Raw genomic sequence first — 12661 nt, 5'->3', positions numbered from 1 at the left:
TTCAGGCAACAGGCCTTCCACAATTATGGACTGTATATATATATATATATATATATATATATATATATATACACATACACACACACACGTGGAAGTGAATCTGTCCAGCCCGGAAATAAGAGGTGGAGTTGGGGTAAGGGCTCCACCTCTGAGGAAACAGAAAACTCACTTAGCCGCTAAGAACACAAGCGGAGCCAGCACACCAGCAAAACGAAACCTCAGAAGAAATACACAGTTGCTTATACCTTTTACTTTTCCTCCCACCACTAATACACAAGCGATGTGAGCAGGTTGGCAAAATGAATACTCTTAGGAGAGAGATGCCCAGAGTAGTTCCTTACAATTACTTGACATCTCTACATTTCAGTTTTTTCTGACAATTTCAATAGTTATATAAAAGTTTTCAAAAAAAACAATTCTTTTATCAGACAATGGGATGTAGAAAATACCCACTTATCCAAATGCTTTAATAATTTTCTTAATTCCAACACATTTAAATCAGACTTTTTTTCCCCCATGGTTAAAACAAAATATACTTTACATTTCCCTGAACACAACTAACTTTATTACAAATGTATTACTTTTATGAAAAGCATTCATCCCCAAAGCATTTACCATTGTTAACTGATCTCAACACCAAGTTCTAAGTGTGGCATAAAAAAAGAGCTCAACTCACTGCTTACTCATGCCATAACAATATCGAAGTATAGTAATGGTAAAATTTCAATTGAGGTGCTTTTAATCAGCAAGGACTGGAAGACTTGCCAAAATGGGACAGAGCAAAATCTTTTACAGTCCGAAAAAAAGACCTGAAACTAAAAGAAAAATTCACATGTCGATACACTAAGGATTCTAAACTAAAGACACTCTTGAATGACTTCAATAGGCAAAACTTCTTTGACCCAGCCAAAGTCCTGACTTAAATTCCACAAAAAAACCTGCTGCATAAATTCAGATGTGCTGCACACCACCCCTTCCCAAACAATGTGCAACAGCTGCAGGTATTTTACAAGGAAAAGTGAGCAAATATGAACCTGCCAAGTGTGAACACTATTAAATGGCTCAAGGGGCGAGTATTTTTCAAAGCTGGATTTTTTAAAAAATTAATAAAAGTGAATATTGCCCATCAGAATATTTTATTAACTGAAGAGAAAAAAAATCTCATTTGAATGTGTTGTAATACAGGAAATTATGGTATCGGTTTGCTGGGGTAGAGTGAAATATACAGAGTATGAACTAGCAAAAATTAGCACTGTGTGAACAATGTTTTTTAAAGGCATTTATTAACAAATCAAGAGAGACACACAAACTAACCAAAGAGCTTTAATTTAAATTTAATAACTACCGTTTGAACATATTGGTAAAAATTCAACAAATAGTATTAATTTCAACTTTATATATTATGATCTTTTTAGATCACTAATTTGAATAAAAATTTGGCAGAACACCCATAACTGGCCTGTAAGTGAAGTTCACAATGTTAAATTTTACATATATGCAAATGGACCCTAAGATAATGCTTATGGTAACGACACAGGATGCAAACCAATTAACAATATGTCAAAATATGTGTACCCAGCTTTAACAATAACTACTTTCACAGCATTGTATTAGCTTTTAGGCCATTTAAGCATTGCGCCTCCCATCCCCATGCACCTTTCTCACATATTACCTCCATGTAACATTAAAATGTAGCATAAAAAACAAAATTTGTATCAAAATTATAAAATTCTTCCAGCAGATATACATGGACATACTAGTAAAATAAACTGCTCTTTTTCAGGTAAACACAATTAAAATTTATTTAACTTTGGTCAAAATAATCAAAACATTTGTATACAATCCCATAATATTAGCAACATTATTTAGCAGGAAACAAGGTCAACATCGATATGTGACCTTTGTTTCCCAAATATATACCTGAAAAATGTGTCACATTCAATATACATCGTTTTCTTAAACTTTTAAAATTTTACCAATTGCCAAGCACAACATTAACCAAAGTGACACACCATCTGAACTCATTTAAGGGAAAATTATAATAATTAGCCAGTAACTGTAAATCACCTGCCTTTATTTTGGTACTTTAATAAATTAATAAGTAATCCCATTGATAAAGTACTCAACACTTTTCTTCAAATTCAAAATTAAGGGGTTAAGATAACCATTGCTTGTTGTATAAACAAAAATTGTGACTTGTACAATTTATCAGCACCTATCATAAGCAACTTAATGTTCAATGGATGGGGAGTGAAAATATAAAAATTAATGCACAAAAGGTATGATACCCGTGACACATTTAAATGACAGAGTAAACCATAAAAGTAAATAGTATAAATACATATTACTGTGTTAGTTTAAAAAAAAATGTAGTGCAGGCTTTAAGGTTGCAGATTCCCTTTTTGTGAACACCTATTGCTTAAAGCTCAACCACCACCGACCTACAGTATAACAGAAAGGAGCAAATATAAATGCTGACTGCATACTGTCAGCTGGTTTGAAATGATGCTACCATGGCATCACATACTTCAAAAGAACATTACTTTTTAAAGGTTGCATAAACTGAAACTGCTGGGTAACATTACTGTTTTAAGCATTTGTTCCTCCATTGTTATTTGCATCCACATGCATGCAAAAAACTGAACAGAAAACAAGAAATGTATTTTTTAAATTTAAAAACACCTCTTTATCTGTTATTTTTTATTAAGTGTTTGACACCAGAAGGTGTGGACTTTAAATACAGTCAGTGAATAAATGTAATTATACAAGAAATGTAACCTTTATCACATCCAATCCCAAAGCAATCCCCACCCCACAAAACAAAAATATGTATCACTGACCAAACTTCAGACGTGATCAAGTGCTTAAAGGATAAAACACAGTCCATTTAACTGACGCTAGCAGAGGAATGTTAATATGTATTCATGTTTTAGAAAGGCCGGAAAAATAACATGTTTACTGGGTTTTCCATAATTTGGTCTTGAAAAAAGGAAAAAGAAAAAATGCTCAGACTTGAATAAATACACATTTTTATTTTGTTTTGACATTTGTGGTACTGAAAATGTTCATTAGTTCTGGTGGTTCTCTCTGGTTTGGAGAATGTGTACTTATGTCATCAGCCTTCCATCATACCCCCTTCCCCCTAACCCACCCCAAAAAAAAAACCCACAACTGACGCAAAGAAACAAGCCAGCTTTTCTGTTTCCTAAAGGAGATGGGTGTGTTGTGTTCCCTTGGACGACAATGTGGCCTTTTTCTTTAACAGAAAAACAACTAGGCTTAACTATGTAAGAACATAACCTTGCCATCAAATGAGCCAATTTTAATTAATTTTGTCCTGAAATATATACAGATTGTTGGTGGCCGCTACAGCAATGATGTTTTCTTTAGGGTGCCAGGCTGTATGCAGTATCTTCTTATTGAAGTCCAGACTATCAACACTTATCTCATCTTTCTTCCTCTTGCCACCAGTACAAACCTTTCTGGGCTTTAAGATGGCACGAGGTTTGCTGCTTTCTCTTGATGCTTCAAGTGTAATATCTCTCCTAGTGTTTCTGTCAAACATCCTGAAGAAATTATTGTACGATCCAGTCATAATAGCACTAAAGAAAGTTAAATAGGGACAGAAAGTGAGAAAATACAAAGATTTTAACCATAGTATTTGTAAATAATTATACTTTATACTATACATTAAGCCCGTTACAATAACAGGCGCTAGAACAGTAGTGCATAAACATTAGTAGGAACAGTCTATATTAAATGGCAAGGACCTTGACCTCATTCTGTTTCTTGTCTTAATTTTTTTTTTTTTGTCAAAAATATTTTTTCAAGAAGCCTAAAGTAAAATAATAATAAAAATAAAATAGAAACGTACATGACAATACAGTAAGTATAATTAATATTGCCTTAGTGTAAAACTTTGTAACAATCTGTAAGACACAATATCTGAAGAAGATATTTAGGTAAAATTTTCAATTTTTTTTACCTCATGAAATTTTTCTGTACAATTTCATTATAGACAACATTTCGTAAATATTCTGTCTGAGTTTGGGAACAGTTTGCCTTGTTCAGGAATCTCTACAACCTTGACAACATCATCTGGAAAACTCTTGACTTTTGATAATGCAACATAAAACTGACCATGGGTGAATACTGGTTCTGGCAAGTAAATGCCAACCTTTTCTAAAGTTTGCTCTTCTGAGTCTCTCTCTTTTAACGTTTTTCTGATAGTCATTTTCTTTTTCTTCAATCGATCTATTTGCTCAAATATTTCTTTGTCTTTCAGCCTTTCTTTTGTTGAGGTTTACTTGTTGAGCTGACCGTTCTTCCAGGAGATGTTGCTTATATAGGATTTGGTTGTCTGTGTCTTTTGTCCTACTTGACGTGTCCTTTTTTTTGGGTTGCATGTTGTTTGTTAGTAGATACGTCCGTAATATTTTCTCCTACAGTAATACTGGCTTGTATGTGGCTGTAATATGCATCATTTAATATGTCTTTAATTTTCTCTCACATTAATACTGGTTTGTATTTCCATAAAATGCCTGTAATTTTCTCTGACAGTAATACTGGCTTTGATGTCCGTAATATGACTTTAATTTTCTGTCACAACAGTGGGCAATCAGCAGAGTGTCCCCAGCAACTGATGTAATGTGTGGCGTGCTGCTTATAATCGTTCCTGTAGCGTTTCCCCAGCAAGTATTTTAATCTGTGGGGGTGTGCAACGTCTCCCCAACATAGGATTTTATGTGCGCTGCCGCGACTACCCAATCCGCACTCTCCCCACCAATGGTGTCCTTCATATCTTATCATGCGCGGCCGTGGCATGGCCATTCACTGTGTGCCCAGCTTCCAGTGTGTGTGCGCTTTATTTGCTCATTGTGAGCGGCGGCTAGGCCATTCACTGCGCGCCCAGCTTCCAGTGTGTGTGCGTCCACGTGCCGAGCGCATGGGCGGGGCACGGTACAATGTGCGGCGCGGCGCGCGCATGCGCACTTCACCAGAAGACACATACACACGGACACTGGACACACACAAGGGTTTTATTAAAGAGGATGCTATTACAGTACAGTAGAACCTCAACTTACTTGAAGCCAACTTTTCAACTAATGGCAAAAGTACATAGAATAAAATGGAAGGGAAAGAGCCAAAAAATAGCACTGCACAAGGTGTTTTAGGTATTTTCAATTTGAAACATGAGCCTCTCATCATGTTGATCTTTCTAAGTCACTATGGCATTAGTATCTCTATTTGTCTTGAGGCTTTCAAGAGGCAATTCAAGAAAGAAGGAAACACCTACCTGGAACTGTTGTCACCTCTTATTAACACCCAGTACAAAAAGAATCCCACACACTGTTGTTCTGATTCACTCACAGTGGTGTGCAACTGCAGGAGAATGTTCTGCAGCACTCTCATTCAATCACACACATCACAGCCCATGGGGACAGAAGAAAAAGTCAGATGCGCCCTACTGAAAGCTCATTAAATGCCATCCACAGCAGGAGGACGTGGAGGTGGAGAAGGGAGACATGCTCCTTTGCATACTCTCATAGTGTCTTGGTCAACCTGGCCTGCAGTGGTGTGAAAACTAGGCAGTCAAGAGTCCACTGTATTCTGATCATCACTCTTTGAAGAGCAAGGTGCAGCGATCTCATGCCTTCACTATCTCACTCAAAGTAGTACTCTGCTTTACTCGCCACATTTATTTTTTTATATCTTGATGTGAATTGCCCGTCATTTTTTTTTTATATAAAACAATGCCCTCTGTTCTAGCCAGGCTGTACTGAACTGAAACAAGAGGTTGCGTCTGATTTGGTAAACATATAATCCAAATTTGTAGAGGATAAAACAACGCTTTTAGTTATTTTGGGGGCAATGAAACGGGTTATCCATGAGCATTTCATGATATGTGAATTTCCAAAATACATGATGCTTGGGAACATTCACATGAGATGAGATTGTACTGTATATTAAACTTTATATTATAACACACAAGCTAACAGGCTATAAAGGAGAATTTCTTACTTATCAGAACCATTCCAGCAACATTCAAATTTGTCAAAAATGCAGTCATTTTCATACAAGGAACACAGTTTACTGCGAAGATATTCATGGACCTAGAGCAAAAAGAATAGAATAAGTTATAGTTCTTATTATAGTGTGGAAATGATGGACTTTAAAATAAGATCTAGCACAAACAATACACACAAAATTACACAATCATGTTAATTAATAATTTCATTAAGTCAGACTTTGTTTAATTTTATATAATTAAGTGAAAAAATATATAATTAAGGTCATGTGTACTTTTGTATGTATAGACAAAAATAGCATTTCCAAATGGTTATTCAAATTTCACTTCCCCCAGTAAAAGATTTAAAACATAAGTTCAATGCACTTTCTAAGCAAAAAGGTTAATTCAAATACACCATGTCTATATAATCAATTTTAAAGAGAAGTTCCTCAGCACACTATACTGAAAAACAGCAATGAAGTTCCTACATCCAACTAATTCCTTCTGACATATCCAAATGGCATATAGAGAGCAATAGATCTTTTCAAACCATTACCATTTTCCTTTATTTTGCTACCTCCAGATACGCAACTTCTAAAACACATTTGATATGGAATATTTAAGATCATATCCAGAAGAAATAACCGAATTAAGTGTACAAGCGAGTGATATTGAAGTATATACAAACTTTATGTTAGGGTTGAGCATAAAATGCAAAAGTTCACCCTGGCTATATATGTGGTTGGGAAGTGCGAGGCTGGGAGTTGTTTATTGGAAGAATAATGGAAAATTGTAATTTCTGCTAAGTTAATCTGAAACCAAAGTAATAAAGTATATACATAACATAGCAAACAATATAGTCCTGTAAGACAAGTTAAAATGAAAACAAAGATACAAAAAATCAAGCACTTTAGCAAAACCAAAAAGAATTATTCCTAGGTGAATATTGTTATATCTGAGGGAATAGACAATAACAAACAGCTATGACATCAATAAATTAGGGTGTTTCTATGCAGAAGGTTACACACATAAATAATCTTAACTGAAGTATGCTACCAATTGGACTATGTAACAGAATGACCTCAACACTCCCAATCATTAATCTATACCATATACTTTGATGTGAAACATGGATCACTGGAAGGAACAGAAGGGGTAGTATAAGCTCATGTTTTCGTAGAAGTAACAGTTTGAAATATTAATTTTGGTTACTACTTGTGCTTTGATCAGAAATGTTTTGACTTTACAGTTTACAATTAGGGGAAGATGACTTAAAACTTCAACACCAAACAATCCAGCTACTAATCTTTCTATCATTATTAACTCTTCCAATAATGTTAATTCTTCCTTTTAGTCAAAATGTCAGCCATTGATAATGGCAATCTTTTTCTTCCCTCTCTCTTTAATTCATTCAGTCCATATCACCATGTGGTCTGTTAATAAAGCATTTATTTCAAACTGTATGTTTAAAAAACACTTAATTCTCTGTTAATTGGGCACATTAAACAATCAAAGAGGCTTATGTCAATTGGTATTTATTACAAGATTATGATTAGAAATTAGGTGGTGTTAAAAACTACAATAAAAAGACAACATCTATAAAGACAAAACTGTAAATGTTGATATTCCTGATAAATGTAGAAATCTGTCTACATTATGTAGACGGAGAATTTTATTGAAATGCATAAAACACAGTGACTTAAGTTTACACAACAAATAATAAGCGCACCTGGTATGTTTCGACTGGTCTGCTTTCCATATTCAAATCCCACACCTTTACCGAGAGATAGTCTCTTGTCATCATGTATCTACCACTGTGACTGAATTTAACATCTGATATTGATGAGATGATTTCCGAAAAGAATGACCTACTGCTTGGATCTTCAGGTTCCTCAAAAACTTTAATTCCAGGATTGCAAAAGAAAAATATTGAAAATTAAAAAAACATTTTCAAAAATTACACTAATATTCACACACAAACGCATAGATACAGTACACACACACCATTCAAATGGAAATGTGCCTCGTCGCTGCACACGACGATGGCATCTCGAACGGTTTGCAAAATGTTAACGCACAACTTTCTATGGCTCTCCCAGTGAATTCCTGCACTACTATCATTTTGTATGGATGGAAATTAAGGTCCTCATGGAAAATCCTCCTCAAAGACGTGCTGGAAATACCTAAGACAGAAGCATGTTTGTGCACTAAATGTCTAGGACACTGCCAAATTGATGCCCTTACAGCTTGGAGATTTTCAGGCGTTCGTACAGTCCAAGGACGGCCTGTAGATTTTCTGTTCAATGTTGTACCCATCTGTCTAAATGTAACCACCCACTGAAGCATTGTTTTCCGATCTGGAACATCACCAATAGGAGGAATGCTGAAGTGCATTCAGAAGGCACGTTGTGTAGTGATGATGGATTTGTTGTTTTTGAACACTAGGACAGCAAAAGCATGGTGTGCACTGGACCAAGGCATGCTGCTGACTGAAAACTACAAGGGATCGCCTACCAATGGACCATTGTGCAATGACCTTGAGAAATTGTCAATCAGTGATCCACTTCTTATACTATTTTGTGTGTACACATTACTGATATTGTGTTGTAGACAGCATTGTAATCTTGTTAGTTTTGAAAAGCTCCCTCTGATACTGGATACTGTTAATCATATATTATACATGGTGTTTTTGTACATATCCTGGACTACACGTTACATATTGATTTTCTTTACTTACTGTATCTTCAAAATGCACAAACCCCCCTTGATCAAAATCAATGGCAAGATAAATGTTAATATTTATTAGTAAAAGGTAATAATTTGTTAATTGTTATTTGTTAATATTTATTAGTAAAAGGTAATAATCTTTGTTTAACCTATGTTTGAGTTAACAGAATTTTAAGAAAAAGAAGAAAATAACCTAAAAGTAGTGAAAACATATGCATTTACTAAATCAACAAAAAGTTAAAAAAGGGACATGTACCCAGTGTTGTTTGTAGTAATTGCTTAGTAAAATTTTTAATCTCATTTTTTTTTATAGGCTCCAACGGGGAACAACACGGAAAAAAAAGAGTAACCAATATCAAAAAGTCCACAAGGGGAAAAAATAAAATCTAATATTACCTGTGTCACATAATCCGTGTCACACATAACCAGTCATATGCTCAACATATCCTAAATACATACACTGTATTTTTTGCTCAATATTATAATATTGTATATTAAATGAGGCACGTTTTCAAAATTTCCTTTTGTGAATGACTAAGTGAGAATGATCTTTTGAAATCAAGGCCTGCATTTCTCAAATAAATAGATTTTGTCATTTTGCTGCTGTTTGCAGTTTTAGTATTTTTTGTGATCTTTTTTTTTTTTTTTTCCATTAAAGCCAAAATAAAAAACAGAAGATGCTGTATAGCAAACAATCATGAAAAAGAACAAACCCACAGTATCCCAACACTGAGCTAAGGGAAGTAAATAATTTGGGATAAATAAGTCACAAAAGGAGAAGAGAGATAAAAGGAACAAAATCAAATCCTATTAAGAAAGTGAAAAACATCAGATAACATAAGAGTCAGGGAGCTGTAACAAATCGGAATTTACACAACTGGGCAGCAGTAGTCCATATTTCAAATGAATTGCTCAAGGCATCATTAATCAATGATGCAGGTAACTCAAGATGGATTAAACTGTAAGACTGCCAACTGACCACAGTAGCACACTCAGGTTCCATCTAGTGGGAGGTAGGAATTAATCAGGCTGCAAGACTAGCAAGGGAGAAAATTGTGCATTGAGAGGGTTTAAGAAAAAGCATAGCAAGATCTAAAAGTAGGAATATTTAAGGAGATTGATCAGATGGAGCTTTTGGGTAGCAGAATATAATCTATGCAATATACTGAATTGGGTATTTTGATAGCTGGGATTTCTGGAGCAATTCCTGTCACTGCAGAATATAGTGTCTCAAGAAAGGGTAACGTTCCCTGGACCAAAGAGAAAAGGTTTTAATGAAGCTCAACAAAGTTTATATGGGAAAAAAAAAAAAAAAGAGGGTGGAAACAGTTTTTTCAAGGGAGAGAATGAACAAGATAAGAGTGTACAGAGAGCATGTTGCTGGATGTGCAGTTAAAGAAACTCCACACACTCTAAACACTGATCAAAGTTATAGGTAGAAAAAGAAAGTTGAACTAATAAAATTAAACAAGTGGAATGTAATGTGTCAAGAACTCTCAAACAATTCCTCCAGAACACTAATCCCAGTATCCTGTCAAGAACGAAAGGCACAGGGTGAGCCATCTAAAGAGAGGGCAGGGTTGTGAAATATGGGACTGAGAGTATGCCATCTTTCAGAGGATGCAAGTAGCTTTTCAACACAATGTCAGGTGATATTATGGGTTCCAGGGAAAGCCTGGAGAGTTTATTCATTTGGGAGATGAACAGAACACTCTGAAGAAAAAACAGAGAATCAAGGCAAGATTATATAGGGTGCCATGGAGAAGGGTGAGGAAGAGAATATACCTATGATTAAATAGGGTGGAGGGTGAAAGTCCAATGGAATAAATTCCTGATCAGGCAGAGATGCACCAGGTTTTAATCTGTCTTTGACTAAAGCTGAATGCCTGAGACTTGGTCTGGTCTCTTGCCATTTCACAAAAACCTTGAAATCAGTGACCTGACTTCAGCCCAATATTTAGATATTTATTGGCAGGGGAAGTGACAGCACATAATTACTGAAATTAAAACAAGGTACACTATTCATTTTGATAAAGGCAAGATGATAAAGACAAAAGATTTAAAAAAAATGTTTTTAACAAAGGCTCTCATATCTGTAAATAAATATTCAATGATAGTTGTTATAGGAAATATCCTAAAAATCTGAGACTATTAGAATGAAGGGATAACAGAAGGAATGGTAGCCCGGCAACACATAATGCTAAATTTCGGTTGGAAATCGGGGGTTTGGGGGGTGGTATTGTCAGTATAACAATTATGCAGGGAATATCGGAAGGGGTATTACTTGAACAGAGGAGGACATGATGAGCGTATAAAGATATTATATAACTTGAGTTTGAAATTGAGATGGGTGTTTAGAAGCAGCTGGGAATTAGAAATTGCAAAAAGTTCAGGCCTGCATAGCTCCTCTACTGAAGGGGTCGATACATGATGTGTTAAAATTAGACAGGAGGACTGAAGAGGGAGAACAAATAAGTTTTAACTACATTTTCAAAACACATACTGAACATCATTCCATCTACGACTTGCCATAAGAATTGCCAATTCATGCATAAGAAAGCCTTCTCTGCAACAATGGAAAGAGCAGCAGCAGGGCTCTTGGGGGCAAAGTCTGAGAAATTTAGGAACCACTTGGGCAAGAAAAGATACCTGAATGGTGTTCTTGGTACTCTTTTTAAGGCCAACAATTTTTAGATTGACTCCTTGAGCCCAGTTCTCTTAACTGACAAGTTTAAAAGTCTGCAACTTTTTTTTCTTTTAAAAACAAAGAGTATTAATTTCTGAGTCAAGGGGGATACGGTGGGTTGTAGAGGTCCTATGTATATGGCTGTTCAGTTCTGCCTTCTCTTCAAAAGCCTTTAGCGTGGCACATATATAAGTTTGTCTTCTCATAACAATTAACGTGGTAGTATGTTTGAGAAGCAAGATTTTTTTTCCAAGGCCCAGCAGGTGTCAATGTTATCACTGGATTCCAGTGATGGGTGCTGCTGCTTCTTGGTGAGTTAAAAGGTGCTTAATGGTATCTCTGACATGAACATAACATTTACTTTCATTGACAGTAAGTAGCACTTTGCATGTTACCCATTAAATATTACAAACAGGATGGGGCAGAGTCAAATAGTTTTTGTTTGGTGAGGCAGGATGTAGTGTGGATTCCTGTCAGCCATCACAGTAAAGCACCATGTGACATTTGTTTAGCATTAGTAACATTGAAGTCTATTATGTCAGGCACTTTATCTCGGTTCTCCATAAAAAAATAAGAAAAAAAATTATTCTCAGCTCTTACTACAAACACTGGGAAATTAATAAATACAAAGTTAGCATTTTTAGGTGGAGTATTCCTTTAAGCAACTGTAAATAACTTTCTTCTAAAACATGGCACTTAAAAAATATAGTACTATAGAAACAAACTACTTGAAGAGCAAGGAACACTTACATTTTGAATGCCTGTCACAGAGGGCAGATGCACGCATATCACAAAGACGTATAGTTCCTTTGCTACTGCTATAGACAAAAACATTGCATTGATTTGGATGACACTCTGCTGCTGTAATGACTTCTGTTAATTCTTCCATATTGGCAGGTTTAATGTCTACAATATCTAAGTTTTTACTGTAAAGGATCCAAACTACACACTTCAAACATTTTCAAAATATTTGTCAATTATCTGGTGGTATACTTAAAAAAATGAATTGGTCATAAATCATACTAAGTCTTGCACAGGGTTTTTCATGGTGTGTGTTTTACACATATGGTTAAAGTATACCAACAGGAATATCAGTCTGTAACTGAAGTAGAAAAAAATGCATCTAAAAATGCATATACACTTTATATGTATCATATACATCATTTTCATTGTTATCTTCAAAACCCAATTAATGGCCAATTTCTAAGTTTAACCAGATGCTCACCAAATGCTTTATT

At 35.2% G+C, this 12661-nt stretch overlaps 1 protein-coding gene across 1 annotated transcript in view; it reads right to left on the bottom strand.

Annotated features, from left to right (window-relative positions):
• Positions 1-1310: 1310 nt before the first annotated feature.
• Positions 1311-12661, bottom strand: part of ppp2r2d (protein phosphatase 2, regulatory subunit B, delta) — a 55661-nt gene continuing 44310 nt past the window's right edge. The window contains exons 7-10 of the mRNA XM_039770285.1: positions 12174-12338; positions 7740-7909; positions 6022-6113; positions 1311-3602 (exon numbers count right to left, since the gene is read on the bottom strand). Coding sequence (XP_039626219.1) covers positions 3323-3602; positions 6022-6113; positions 7740-7909; positions 12174-12338 — 707 coding nt within the window. The 3' untranslated portion in view covers positions 1311-3322. The remainder of the gene's footprint in view (positions 3603-6021; positions 6114-7739; positions 7910-12173; positions 12339-12661) is intronic.

The sequence above is a fragment of the Polypterus senegalus genome, chromosome 1 (genome assembly GCF_016835505.1).
Source record: "Polypterus senegalus isolate Bchr_013 chromosome 1, ASM1683550v1, whole genome shotgun sequence".
Taxonomy (NCBI): domain Eukaryota; kingdom Metazoa; phylum Chordata; class Cladistia; order Polypteriformes; family Polypteridae; genus Polypterus; species Polypterus senegalus.
The sequence above is the reverse complement of the archived record's forward strand: the minus strand, read 5'-3'. Positions and strand labels throughout refer to the sequence as shown.